This window comes from Anopheles aquasalis, chromosome 2 (genome assembly GCF_943734665.1).
Source record: "Anopheles aquasalis chromosome 2, idAnoAquaMG_Q_19, whole genome shotgun sequence".
In the NCBI taxonomy this organism is placed as follows: Eukaryota; Metazoa; Arthropoda; class Insecta; order Diptera; family Culicidae; genus Anopheles; species Anopheles aquasalis.
The window spans coordinates 68,060,647-68,075,646 of NC_064877.1; the positions used below are offsets into that span (position 1 = coordinate 68,060,647).

Here is a 15,000-nt window from a genome sequence, read left to right on the forward strand (position 1 = left end):
ACATGATTATGTAATCAATCGGGATGCCTTTTAGCACATGCACGATTCAGAATCAATACATCGGTGGTGTCACCAAATAGAGGAACAGGATCTTCAACTGGAGCTTGAAGAACTCGTGAAATGAACAGCAAAATTGAATTAAAGCATCTTAAATTCGTGTATCTTGTATCCCTAAGCTTCATCATCATTTTGTTAGTTCAATTTACGTCAGTACTATTTAGTATTCATGCTTAAGGGGAGACGGTTACGGTTAATTCTGGTCCAAAACAAGCTCATTTTTAGCCATTTTTGTGAAGAACCCATTCAACATATTTTTCTCAAGTAAATGCCACATTAAAAACCAACAAGAATATTCGATTCTATTTTTCTACGATGGACAGCGACTTTAAAATCGTTGGTTTTGCGAAACGCGCTTCAAAGTAGCGAGCTGCATTGAGCCTTGATGAAGCGTGGATTATCAAAAATCTATAACATTGTCAGTTTTTTTTCGATTGATTCAAAAATGTTACACAATGTTCTTGAAAGGATCAGCATTCATGGAAAAATTGTTAAAAAAATATGTGTCACAAAAAAATAAATACCGAAGCACCCCCCTTTAAACAAACCATCACCATAGATTACTCGAACGAATCGCCATTTTGAATCAAAAGAACAATCCATAGAGGATCAAACCAAGGAAAGTAAACGAAGCAAACAACACTATTCCATCCTCCTAGTGGCAACCAACACCAAGACCCCAACCGTCCCAAGATGGCTGTCGATAACAGGCAATCAAACGGCGACCTTGTCGGCGGCGTCGATCGAATCCGATCACACAAGTTACTCCCCGTTCCCACTTGGCGAAGAGCCCGCGAGACCAGCTTCGTAGACGCCTTAATTCCTTGTTTAATCTAAAGACTGAGCCAAGCCACTCGTTCCGTACGGCGGACCAAGCGAGACGACGCTATATCCGCTCCAAACTCGACCACGTGCTCCCCCAAGACGGTCTCCGAAAGCTCCGAAGAAGTTCCCTCGCACACGAAGCGGCTTCCCCTTCATTTCCGCGGGATTCTCGGCATTCCATCCCCACTCTCGCAGCTCGAGGTAAGGACGAACCAAGGACGAAGGTCCGGGTGTTCGCGTTCCGATCGGCGACGCGAGCTCGGCCGGCATTCGTTTCGGCACTCGTCGTGTCCGGCCAAGAAGGACACCCTCGGTGGGCCCCAAAAAGGCTAGTTCGTTCCGACGCTGCATTACACGCGGATGTGTTACGCTCCAAGATCTGTGCCACCACCAGCACCAGCGCCGCCGGTTAGTTACACGACGCTACCAGACCAGCGCATGGTTTACGTGAGTGTTCCGCGTGCGGTGCAACGGTGCGTAATCACGTGCTTGCCGCCGCCGACTTATCGTTCGCGGAAGGCGCGCGCGATTTCAAATCGCGCTTCACTGGTCGCGGTCCCCCGGCGTTCGCTCGCTCGCTTGCTTGCTTTTACGATCCCCATCACAGTAGATTGACTGCTTCCACCGGCTGCTTCCTGGCACTCTGGTACCGGTACTCGTTCGTTCGTTCGTTCGTTCGTTGGTTCCAGAATTTATGGCCCAGGATTAACTATCTATTGGCGTGCTATTTATGTGTCTGCGGGCGTGGATCCGCGCGCGAGTGTCTCACTGTGTGTGTGCGTGCGTGTCTCTGTGTCGCGGAATGGTGTCTAACGTTCAGCTCCGGAAAAGAGTGTTAAAGGCAAACGGAAGGTCAATCAGTGCCACCCTCGCAGCGCACTGGTCGGTGTCCGGGGCGTTTGTCTGAAGTGTGTGTCTTCTCAGTGCCCAGTCGATACAGTATCTGAGTTCAAGTCCGAAACCGGCCTTGGGGATGGGGTTTGATGTTGATTGCTAGTGGCCTGGCCTGGTCTGCCCCTCGCGATTGGTACCGATCACCTCCTCCAACCGACCCGCACGCTGATGATGATGCTGGTTTGATGGAATGGTGATGATGATCAACATGTTATTGAAAGAGCTGATAAGCTGGAGCTAGCGAGCAACCCCGATTGTTCCGGGTAGTGATTAACCCCGCCACCACCCAACCAGACTGCTGGCGTGCAATGGTTGCGGCACTTTTTCCCTTTCATTCCTTGTTTTTCTGTTTTTTTTTTTTGCTTTTTTGCTTTTCTCGGAAACATGATTGCAGTGCAACATCCGCACAATATTAGCACAACACTACGCAAGGCCGCCCGATGCTGCTCGATGATGTTCTCGACAGGAACTGGGGAGTTGTATTGCTAGTCCGTGGCAGTGGCCTGCAAGTTCAAGCAACGCTCGCTAGACAGAGCAGGCCGAGCAGAGCTTCTCGTGAGCAAAAGCATAAAATCATGCAAATAATCATTGCTCCAATGCTCGACCCGGCGTGTAGGCATCGACACGGACAGCAAAGGAAGTAAGCCACCACCAGCAACTGACCTCGATTCCCGCAGTGAGTACTTTGTGCAGCGGGTGCAGCGTGGAATCCTGAGGCCAGACCATTTGCGTGACAGAGCAACAGAAACAGTGTGCCAAAGTAGTGGCATTAACCCTCCGTGCCCGTCCCCGTTCACCTAGGTATTCTCGGTGTGAGATCACATTACGAAAACAGTGTATTAAAGTGCAATTGTGTGCTAATTTGTGTGCGAGCAAACTGTGTTGGGATCGAGCACTCAGACGTTCTAGTTGAACAGTGTAGGAACGCTTCTGCAGCGTGTCTTATCTGGGTCGATAATTAAAAAACATGCTACAACTCGGATCGCGATCCTTGTTCGCTGTACCACCGCCGGGAGGTCGAACGAGCAGGGCATTCGGAAATGGAAATCACTTACGCACTCCTTTCTACCTTCCTCGCTACACAAAAAGCACCTCCATTCTACCACTTCATTGTAGTCGATCGGAACTGTTCATTATGCGAACAAACAGACGTGCGGTGCGCAAAGTAGAGAGAGATACCGGCGGATTGCAGAGCATACAAAGCGACCGAATGCCACAATGAATATTTCAGTGTCAGCAAACAATGCAATACCAGTAGCGGTGGGTGGAAGTAATCGCTCTTTTTATTTTTGTAACACCAACCGTCCATTATCCGGCGGGAGCGATGCGGCACGATACACACGATAATTAATCGGGCTAATGACGGATAAACTGTCCGTCCGTTCGTCCAACCGTCCGTCTGTCTGTGTTTGACGCCAAATGGCACTGGTGGTGACACGGTCATTTCCACGCTCGCTGTTGTTCTTTTCATTGCTCCCATTTTATTACCTTCGAATAGGCATCGCTGAATAAATAACATGCGTGCGATACCGATAGAATGCCGTGGAGGGCGTGTTAGTTTAAAGATCATAATCGCTCATAATCGGTCAGATCATTACCGTGCGACCGAAGATGGGAAAGTGTGGAGCAGGAGGTTGCGGTTATTGATTTCAGAAGTTCTGCTACTCTGGGGAAGTAACTTACTGAGTGAGATACTGTAGGGATTAGGGTCCTAATGATAGGCGATATTGGCGAGTCTTTGTATTGAAAATGCTTAAACAATCATGAGGAACCGATTATTATAATCAAGCAAGAAGAACTCATCTCTACGTTGCAATGACAGTCTGGGGCAAAGGCAGGTCTGGGGTATCCAACTCGCTGCTCGCCAATTTATTTTGTATTAATTATCATATGCAATTTGATAAAGATGTAGATATTTTTTTAGCAAAATTTCTATTACAAAACCCCTGGAAGTATGCAATTTTACCGGTTACCTGGCGCCTCCATGCTTTTCAGCAATGGAACTACATCTTTTCGTTTTCACGGTGCGGTTTTGGAATTGCTTTTACCTCTCTGGCCACGAACAAACTCAGGAAAAATCAAATTGAATAAAGCCATGCACCTCCAAATTAGGTGGATAAATGGCCCGCTGACTGACTGTCACATTCTACTGCAGTCCGCATGCTAATATGAGTTTAGGGGCTCATAAAATGTAAGAACTATCCTCGGTTTTACATAAAAGTCGCTGCCAACAATGGATATTGCTGACAAACCATAAATGACACTGTGGTTGAGTGTTTCAATAATAATTTGCCTTTAAATATGTTATAAAACGGTTATGGTTACTGTTAGAGCTGCCACCATTGCAGTCGGCATGAAGAAATATCACAAAGATGCATTCTTCGCCTATCTCACGGCCATACTTTGTGGAAGAGGAATGACACCGAAGTAATCTTAACATATTCTTGAATTTATTGTTATTTGTGAGCATTTTAATTTCACTAAAAAATAGTTGTAGAAACTAGAGTGATGTGTTACTCTATAGCAGGTCAAAATATGATAAAAGTACGTAGATATATTTTTTGGAACATTTGATGCGGTTCTAAGTCTATTAGGCGTTTTCGATTATTTATGGGATTTTCTAAATTTTTCATAAAAAATCTCGTTTAAACTAAGACAACTTAGTACTAGCGCCTCTCCTGACACTATTTAGCAGCATAGTGTTGCCGCAAAATTAGGGCTTTCGAATTTAAAACATGCGTAAGCCAAATTCGATTACTAGTCTTTTCTATGCTGATTATGATTCAATGCCAAGCACGCCCTTCACAACGGCACATCCTGACGATACATTATCGGCAAAATTGCTCAACCATTCAAGCAACACTCGATCCCTTTCGTTCCCAGAAGGATCGATCATATTATGTGCTGCGCCGAGCAACAAACCAGAATAAATGATCCTTCCCATGCTCACAGTTACATATTTTACATTTATTACCAACTGCTTTCCAAGCGAAGCCAGCAACCATGACCACACGCTCCCCCTAGCGCACGCAGCATTACTGTTAAACAGTTGGATGTTAATCTTCATAATGCAGCCGGCACCGGCAAGCCGTAGATGGACCTTTCCCGTTTCGCTTCCCAGCAGTCCGAGGCAGCGCTATCAATTCCTCATAACAATTCCAATTTTCCAAGTGTAACGTGTTGAATATTGCCCTCACCATAACAACCCCATTATCAGTTCGGTCATCGATCCGCCGGTGTGCCGATACGGCCACACCACGGGATCACTGGAGGGAGCTGGTTGGCGAAAGGATGAAGGCGTACTACGGGAGTGACCACAGGATGGACAAAAGCACGGAAGCCCGAACCGCCCGAAAAGGCCTTCGCTCAAAAGTGCCTTCACACTTGATCGCCAAAGACGGCAGCGACAGCGTGCGAAAAGGCACTTCCCCTCGGTTCCTCGGTTGGACCTTTTTTTGGGGGTGGAAGAAAAATGAAGGTATTAGGAGAAATGTGTTCCCTTTTCGGTGGTATGCGACAGGGGAGGCACTGTTGTGTCCTCTCCTTTCAACCATCAAACTGTACCGTTCCGATGGGTTGTCAAGCGAATCAACGGAGTGGAGTCTTTTTTTATGCTCGCTACTTCACCATAGGTACATTACTATAATCGAATCTCCGAGTGCTCCGGTGCTCCGGTTGGGCATAACAAGGGAGGCCTAGTATATGGAGCCAATAAACTGCCATTCGTTGCCATCGAGTTTCGCTAATGCTTGGTGATAAAATTTCAGAGTGTGTCACCGGCAAACACTATCAATTGACTTATTTTATTTAATAGAAGCACCGGTGGATCACAATTACCTTTTGTCGAATCCTGGTGAGGTGACAGGAGATGATCAATTTCTTGTTTGCCTTATTGCGGACCAGGTAGAACAGAATTGAATATAGCTCATTTCTATTCACAATCCGCAGTTCAAACGAATCACTAAAAATGAAATTTTATATATTAACATTCATGTTCATTTCTGGTTTATGTGAGAGTAAAAAATACAAGGGTATGTCTTTGGGACATGTTGGGAGTTTAAAATGATTAAGAATAATTTATATGAAAGCATGAAAGCATTATGGAAATTTCTACTTCCTTATAACTGAACATCTCCAGATATGTTGACGATAATTATGAATAAACAGGTTTCTATCTTATGTTTGCCAATTATGTTGAAGTCCCTATCCATGTAGAAATTTCGCAACTCGGCACCAGCATCCGCAATCAACCAGCAAACGCTCATTAATAGTTTCCAAGCCGAGCTTTAAGCATAGCGTGGGCGGCATCAATATTCCAGCTGGTCCTTCGCGCTTCGCCCATAAAACGGCAATCAATTGAATGATCTAATTAAATTGCATACCGATACCAGCTGGTTCTCGCGGCATAATGAGACATTTGGCATGCGAAACACTCGTGCACATCCGTGGGTATGGGCCACCGCATGGGCCAGGCACAGCACAGCGTCTCAAACAGATTTCGAATTCATATTCGTGTCCAGCACAGAACCAACTGGTATGATGCTGCCCCGGAGAGCCCAGCCCGCAGTTTTGAAGGAACATTCAAACAAAACTACCACCAACCCAGCCTGCCCTTTCCTAACAGTTGGTTGAATAATTCAAGACAATTGTCGAATGGTAAAGGAACTCCGGGGATCACGTGCACGTGCGGGCTCTAGCATTCGCATCGCTTAATGGAGTCACGGTGTGGTACATAAATTAATCCGGGGGCAACTTGAAACGTAACACAATTGTGATCTGGCAGCGGAGAACGCACACGCCAATGTGCGCTAACGGAAACGCACGGAAATCAAGCCGTCACCATATGCGACCGAGCCGCTTCGTCGTCCTCGTCGTCGTCGTCGTCGTTGCCACCGTAATTTGCAATTTCACCCAATTGGAATTATGCGAATATTCCGTATTTAATGATTTTTGATTAATTTCAACTCCGCTCACGATAGTGGATTGGAGGCTGATCAGGGCTTTCCAAACGATTGACATGTTCCACAAATTGCAATCGCATTTCAGCGCTTAAACGGGTATTACCGATTCGATAGAACAGCCGCTGTACTTGTAACCAATTGAGTGTAGTTCGAAAATGAATTGAGCTGTTCTGATGAATTAATAATAATTTCCTCACTCCCGAGAGGGACATTTTTTGCACAACTTGCTAAACAAAATGGCTTTTAATTTATGGATTGCACAGACGCATAGCTCCATATGAATCCTCTTCTACGAAACGGTTTCCATACTTCATCAGAATTTATAATATACACACATTTCCGTACCAGTTGATAACGAATGGTTCTCGCACTCCATTTTTCCTCCCCACCGCACAATAGGAAGTTCTTTCACGTCTCTGAATAATTACTTACGACCGGAGCACAGCTGTGGCCACGGTGGTGTCCGCACCACACAACAGAATCAACCCGAAACAAAGCAACAATATAAAAAAAGGATAAAGAGAACTTAGAGAGAGAGGAATGCTATAGTTCCTGTGCAATCAACATTTTAATGTCCACTCCAAACCAATACGATATACGCCATCGCATCGCTTCGGTGTATCAGTTTATGTGTGCGCATGTGAAAACGGTGAATAAGAGGAAAGGGTGATGGTGAAGAAGTCGTTTGTTTCTGTGCATTACGCGGATGAATAAAACGCGCCACATTTCACGCATCAGCCTCCACCATCAGGCCGAAGCTGGCCAGCGACCGTAAAAGTGGTAGAAGCAAAAGTAGAAGTAGTCACGACGACCTCTCTCTCTCTCTTTTCCTGGACCAGTAAAAGCTGCGCTGTGCTGTGCAGCAAAGAATTGTACGCCGAAACATCATCAGCGGCGCGCTACATGCGCCCACCGAGAGCGTGCCAATGATGCTGCACGCTTATGCATCAGCAGCAGCAGCAGGAGCAGGCACCATCAACGGCTCTGGCTATCGCTGAGAGCAAGCAGCATCCACCAGCAGCAGCCTTGGCTACCTTTGGTGGTGGATGGTAAGCAGCGCCGCGAAACAATAAAGCCGCGATTGCTGAAAGCCACCATCAGGGCCGGTCGCGTATCGTATCGGGCACTACAGTGGATCGCGCGGAGAACCGTGAAGTGTTTGGGACCACTCATCTACCACCATCTCATCCAGCACCGGAAGTGTGCGAAACGGCTGGCAACGGCTGGCCTGTGAGGACCTCCTGGGGAGACGGAGAGAGAGAGAGAGAGAGAGGGACCTCGCGTGCAATAAGTGAGCACAGTTTCGGAAGCATTACGGGTAGTGAAGTGTCGTGGCTTAAGCCTTAAGTGAAGTGACTCATCTCTCGAAGAGCGGTGGAAAGCGCCCGGTTGCCCGAGAGGACGCCAAAGGGGAAGGGAAACGCAGCGAAGGATTACGGAACGGGCAAGTGGTGCATTGCGCGCGAGTGACGCGAAAAGCGGAAGAGCGAACCAACCGGAACCAACCGGGGGTACAGAACGGAACAGAACGGAACTTCGGCGGCGACAGCGGATGCACCGAAGGAAAGCAGCGTCACCGCCGCGATGGGATACATAAATCTGCTGGAGCTAAAGCTTTTGTTAAATATATCATTAGTCGTGCTGCTGGTGAGCGGTAAGTTTGTATTTCGAAATTTAATTTCTCGAATTAGTATGATTTATGCGCGACGGTAAATAATCATAATGGATGACAGAATGGATGGCAGTTGCGATCCACCATGGCCACCGTGCACGGCGAGGGCCACTTCGCCGTCCTGGGCCACCTTGCTATTGCTTTCCGATGCCGATGCCGCGCCATTGTTTTGGATCGCAAAGTGGAAATGGAAATCGCGTCCGCGGAGCCCGAGGGTGTTTCCGTTTATTTCTTTGTGCTTTTTTATTTGTTTCGCACCATTTTATGTTTATTTTTCTTCGTTTTGTTTCGCAGCAGCCGTCGCAACCTCCATAAAATGCTTTCTAAATCATCTAGCTTCACTCTCTGGCTCTCTCTCTCTCTCCTTTTCTCTGATTTTATCCTCATTGCTGCGATTCTGCAACAGGACATGGCTCCCAGATCGAAACACAGCCAGAGTTTCTGGCCCCGCTGGACAATCTCACGGTGACACAGGGGCGTGATGTATCGTTCACTTGCGTCGTCAACAACTTGGGCCAGTATCGGGTGGGTATTTGCTAATTAAACACCGTGGGCACGATCGTGCGCTTTCAAACTAAAAAAAAAAACATGACATCAGCGGACTTGATCGAGAAAAAAGTGTAGCGGTAGCGTTTTCAAGGTTGAATCCATTTGTTAGCACATTGCAGATCGCCTGTTTCATTGGAGAGATAAGATTCATTCCTCTTTAATTTGTTCTATTTGTATGAAACAAGCAGGGCCATTTTCGTTGCATGTCGGTTTTAGATATGATGTGACTCGCGAGTGCGTGTTTAAGCTTCTATCCAACAGAAGCGAATTCAAATGGAAATGAATTCATAATCAGGTCGCTTCCTTTCGCCCTCACTCGCCCCCTCGCTGTCGTCCTGTATGTTTTCCTGCTCAGTGCTCTGCACGCTCAGCAGAAGTTGCATGTCACCGAGCGCTACTTCAAAGTACGGGTTATTGATTGTCTCATTTACAAAATTTATCGAAAACAAAGAGCCAAGCGCGTTGGCGGTAGGTGCACGAAGGTGCACGCTCCTTCTGGTTTGGTTGTTTTCACGGACAGCCCTCTTTAAGCGGGAGCATGAGCAAGTTTGAAATAGGAAAACTCATTTGCCAACCTATCGTTTGCGTTTAGGTGGCTAAATAGCTCACTTCAATCAATGCGAGACAGTGCTGCGTGTTTGAGGACACACCATTCCATCGAGCTGCTCATTGTTCTTTTGGTGGTTTTCCGCTTTGTTTTGTTGGCTCCACGCGAAAAAGGAAAATGAGACGATAATATTCTGTTAATAATTTCCACGGTGAATTGGTGAACTCACTAAGGAGTTTGTTAGGCGGATGCTTTCACACGAGACGAATGGAATGGAATAGAAATGAACAACGGTATTAACAAGCCATCCAGCTCATGTATCGTTACACCCCATTTTACGATCATATTTGCGATTGATTACCAGTTGAGCGTTCGTTAATAAGCATTAGGAGCAAACAGAAATATTACGATCTATCATCATACAAAACTGATTCGACGATGATGATAACACTTTAGAACGTTCTGTAACGTGCATTGGATAATTCTGTTCAATTTTTTTGCAAAATCATCGTACATAATTATTTTAAAATAATTATACAATCGCATTAAATTGTCTCTTTTCAAACATTTTTCTTGCCATTTTATTGTTTTTTTTTCATCCAAGCATGAAATGGAGAGACATTTCGGTAAACATGTTTTTTTTTTGAGATATTAATGGGAAAACTGCATCAAAGTTAAGAGATGTTTTGAGTCCTGTATAACGAAAACAAATTTAGTTAATCCCCCTCAACGCTGCATTTCGGTACAATGTTGTTTAGGTAATTAACAATTCGACATTTGTAACGTTCATAGAGTGAGACAGCCACACGGTTTTGGCTATACTATAGGTCTCCTACATCTCTCGATTCCTAACTCCTTGTTTAAATTGGCATGCTCCAAGTCGTAGTCCTTAAACAATACTATTCAACAACGATACAGTGATTGTCAAATGGTTTGCATGCATTACTTCCGCCATTGAATCGGAATCGGAAATAAATCCATTTAAAGACGATCGACCCTACGTACCAGCTAATGCAAGCAAATCCTCCTTCTTCGTAGGTCGCATGGATCAAATCGGACTCGAAGGCGATCCTGGCCATCCACACGCACATGGTCGCGGTGAATCCACGCTTATCCGTTACACACAACGGGCACAACACCTGGAAGCTGCATATCTCGCACGTACAGCTGAACGACTCCGGGAGCTACATGTGCCAAGTGAACACGGACCCAATGCGACACCAGGTGGGTACGAACGAAGTCACGCCAACGCTCGTTTCAACAGCCAGAGCCCGCAGAGCCAGACCCCTGCCAGAGCACCAGTCGCACCAGTTCGCAAGTTTGTTCCAGGAACTCCCATTCCGAGGTTTACTTTGGGAATGTTTTTGACCGTCGCATGATTTAGAAACGAACTTCTCGAGCAGCAAAAGAAGGAAGAAGAAAAAACACGGACTCTAAAACTTCCAACGAAACTATTTATCGAGCGAAAGCGTAAGCGAGGAATAACGGGATGGACTGATTATAGCTCTCTAGCTGCTTCTAATGCAAACGCTGGTGGTGCTGAGGGTAGCTGGCAGTTTAGTTGCAAGTTCTTATTCTAAACCGGACAGCTAGTAACTCCGCTTCCCACACCGGGTGGTTTGATTCCCGGGAGTGAGCGAACAGGGGTTTTTGTCAAGTCCGCCATGGCAAAAGAATGCTGGAATGCTGCGCCCTGCATTCAAAGCTGGCGACGACGATCGCTAGCGGCCCCTTCTGGGTGGTAATTGGCTCATGAATACATAAATTGCACGCGGTACATGCGGTCCCGCGGACTGGTGGTGGGGGAGGGGGGGGAGGACTGTGAAGGGAAGTCACCGAGCAAACGGGCCCGAGTAACCGAGAACCATAATTACAGTCGGGCAACCTGGACGTCGTCGTGCCACCTGATATCTTGAACGAGCACGAACCGAACAGCCTGGAGGGTGGTGTGGCCAACGAGGCGGGCAACGTGCAGCTGGTCTGCCAGGCAACCGGTGTCCCCGAGCCGACGGTCCAGTGGAGGCGTGAAAATGGCAAGGATATCGTCGTGCGAACGGAAGGCAGAGAAAAACAAGGTAATTTGTGGCCAACGGACGAAGAAATGGAAGCGGACGAAGGTGTGGATTGCGAAGTTTAATCTACTGCCGCCTCTCCTTCGGCTTCCTTTCCCGCATAGTTTCCTCTCATTCCCTTTCTTTCTCTTGTGTGACGTGGTGCTTGATTTACTAACAAATTTAACTGGCCCCCGGGTACCGACGCCAGTTAATTATCCAACAATGCAGTGATTCCCGTCGTCTCGTTTGGTGTCCGAAGAAGCGAAGTTCCGTTTTCTTTTTTCATTTTAAAGTTTTATCCTTTCTATAAAACAACTAACATTTTGTTGGCATGTTTTGTTTCGCCTCTGCAGTCGTTAAGTTCGTCGAGGGAGAGCGACTCGTCCTCAACCAAGTGCAGCGAACCGATATGGGCGGATATCTGTGCATCGCTTCCAACGGCGTTCCACCATCGGTTAGCAAGCGGTTCGATGTGCAAGTGAACTGTAAGTGCATGGTACTAGTAACAGTGATACCAGCATACATCTTCTTTTAGTTATGACGACATCAAACTCCATATGTGGACCCTAAATGACTTCTCATTTCTTTATCCAAATTGCACGCCCCAGTTCCGCCGAATGTTAAGGCCGGCAATCAGCTAGTGGCCGCCCCAGTTGACAGCCATGTGCTGTTGCAGTGCATTGTAGAGGCATTCCCGACGCCACTCAACGGATGGCACCGGCATGATGGTAGGCATTAGACGCGGTTAGAACATCGACTCGTGGTTCGTACTTCAAATTCCGATTCCATCGCTAGGCATGAAGCTGTACGAGGGCGAAAAGTACACGATCAACGAGGAAAAGCTGAACGCGTACACCTGGCAGCTCAACCTGACGGTGAAAAATCTCCACAAAGGTGACTTCGGACCGTACATCTGCTCCAGCATCAATGCGCTGGGCAAATCGGACGCCCGGATACGGTTGCAAGGTACTATTTCATCGCTAACGCTAATGCTACACTTGCATCTTATATGCTGCTGTGTTCCTTAACTGCTACTCCCCCCCCCCCCCCTCTGCTCGCTCTTACCTCTCGCCGCAGAGTTGCATCTACCGCCGAAACCGACGACCACACCGACACCGTACGTTCCGTCGACAGTGAAGCAACCGCGAAGGAAACAACACACGCCATCGCACGGCAAGGGCCACGAGGGTGGTGGCAAGGGCGGTAACACCCTCACCCGCGACACGTACATCACTAACCACATCCAGGAGAACGATTACCTCGGTAGTCTCGCGGTGCCCGAAGGTAGGACCGTTGCTTTCCATTGTTTTCACACCTTTTCCGGTAAGGGGGTGGGGGGGGGGGGGGGGGTGGTTCATGTTTTGCGGTGGGTGGTAAGAAGGAAAGGTGGGGCCACATTAAAACGTGCCAGAGGGATGTTGACCAGTTAAAGGTGATGCGATGCACAGCTGCTACAATCGGAATGATGCAGCTCTGGAACATCTTTGGGGAAATTCTCCTCCGTTAAAGCAAGTTCACTTATAAAGTGTACATGGTCTTGCTGCAACATGTTTTATGCTCTTTTACTGTGAACAAAGGAGTGTAAAGAGTTGTTTTGTAATGCTGTCAGATCATTTCTAACAATCCCATCGAAGTAATGCATCCCTGTGATCCTTTCAATGAACTTCTGCAACGAACTTAATTAACCAAATAGAGTCACTGGAAAGTCCTACAACACCAACGATACCATCAAGCTTATAAAGAATGGGAAAATCCTCAACCTCATCTTCGCAGGAAAATAAATGTTCCCTCGATGTATCCTTTCTGATAAATTCCTAACCCCAAATTAAGTAGAAGTTTTCGTTTAACTAGTGCATCTGCTCGCTAGTAAAATGTTGTCTGCCACTAACTTCACTCAACAATAATACTCTATTTCTTGGAAATTGAGATCAGAAAATACAGCAGACATGCGGAACTAGAAGCTACGCCAACCGATCACCCATGCTTGCTAATCTGTATGGTTGTGCAGAAGCCTCACATCTAACTAACCTATCTCCATTGCACCTAGCGCCCAAGAGCTCTATTAAAAGTCTTGTTCCCCGAAAATCTGCTACTGGCATGACAGCACCTAATTGGTCAATCGTACGTACGCTCTGGTTTGAACTGCACGCAATTGGATTATTTTCAAATTCCCTCGAACAGATTCTTTGGTATGAAGGATGTGTTCCAACCAGCACTTTCCATGGATACAGCTAACACATTAAAGAATGGGATTCAATTTCCTAGACAAAAATGATACCACTCGTTCATAACTAATCATCGAGATTGCATGGTCTGTGGCGTGCTCCACCGAAAAGCCACCACCACGAGTCAACATTAAACTGAACACGAATCAGATAAAATATTTCGAGTGAATTAAATCATATACTCACACATAAAACGAACCTCATTTGATAATACAGACGATTTTGTGGCCCATTTTCACCTTCTAGAAGGCACGACAGCGACGCAAAACGGTTAATTGCGTACCCATTGTTTACTGAACTCCTCGACATGGCCTCGAATTGGCTTCCGTTTTGCGGTTTATGCGGCGCAGAAAAACAAGGTTGAGCAAAAAGCAAACAAAATCTGAAAAAAAAACTACACCCACTAATATCCTCTGCCATTAGCTGTGATTAGACGGTTCCGGTAGTCGAGTTGCCGCTCCAAACCCCAGCTAAACAATCAACATTCGCACCATCATGTTGAGTATCATCATCTGACCTTATGATCCCGTGCGTATCCCCGCCCCGCAGGACGCGATAGGCGCGATAATCGGCCAACTTTTAGTGCCGCTTTGCGTAGCACATAATCTCTCACCTGTCAGTCCCTTCCTTTGGTGAATGCACCCTCACACATTACCTCACAAAAACATATTTCTGTCAGCATCCTTCATGCCATCCACCAGCGCTTTCCTTCCGTTGTGGTCATCAATTGTTCATAATTGAAAAAAAAGGGAAAATGGCGCGATGCCAAACGTGGCGTCACCCAACGAGCGAATGAACGAACGAGCAAACGAACGAACGAACGAGTGCGAGCGTCAGCTTCGGAGCATTGGCTCAATTAATTTTTATTGCGTCACAATGAAACACCCCATAACAATAAATTAATTGATGTGATTATCAGATCCTTTCCCTGCCTCCCGAGGGGGGCTTGTCGGCGGTTCTCTCCGTCTCTCTCCGTCTCTCCGTCGCTGTGGCTCTCTTTATCGGTATGTTATCGCGGTTCTTGCCTCTTTTTTTTTTGTTGTTTGCCATGTCCTGTGACCCCGTGCGGTGCAATCTTTTGCCATCCAATCCAACGCGCTCCCCTTTTTATCAATATTACTATTATCATTTTCGCACGCACATCGAACGCGAGCTCTCTCTCCCTCTCTCTCTCTCTTTTGCTCCGTACATCACGTCGCTTATCGACGCACTGTGT

General features: G+C 46.7%; 1 protein-coding gene across 6 annotated transcripts in view; it reads left to right on the forward strand.

The window, feature by feature from the left end:
• The first annotated feature begins 1,223 nt into the window (after positions 1-1,223).
• LOC126570769 (protein amalgam-like) overlaps positions 1,224-15,000 on the forward strand; it is an 18,522-nt gene continuing 4,745 nt past the window's right edge. For 2 of the 6 annotated variants that reach the window (XR_007607855.1, XM_050228752.1), the window contains exons 1-9: positions 1,224-1,329; positions 7,137-8,391; positions 8,816-8,934; positions 10,544-10,729; positions 11,382-11,580; positions 11,913-12,044; positions 12,168-12,287; positions 12,355-12,525; positions 12,637-12,843. Coding sequence is in view for 5 of the 6 variants with exons in the window: in XM_050228752.1 (XP_050084709.1) it covers positions 8,322-8,391; positions 8,816-8,934; positions 10,544-10,729; positions 11,382-11,580; positions 11,913-12,044; positions 12,168-12,287; positions 12,355-12,525; positions 12,637-12,843 (1,204 nt within the window). In the remaining variant the exon portion in view is untranslated. Of the gene's footprint in view, positions 1,356-2,284; positions 2,453-7,136; positions 8,392-8,815; positions 8,935-10,543; positions 10,730-11,381; positions 11,581-11,912; positions 12,045-12,167; positions 12,288-12,354; positions 12,526-12,636; positions 12,844-15,000 lie in introns of those variants that run through there. The other 4 variants (XM_050228755.1, XM_050228756.1, XM_050228754.1 and 1 more) reach the window with 4 other exon arrangements.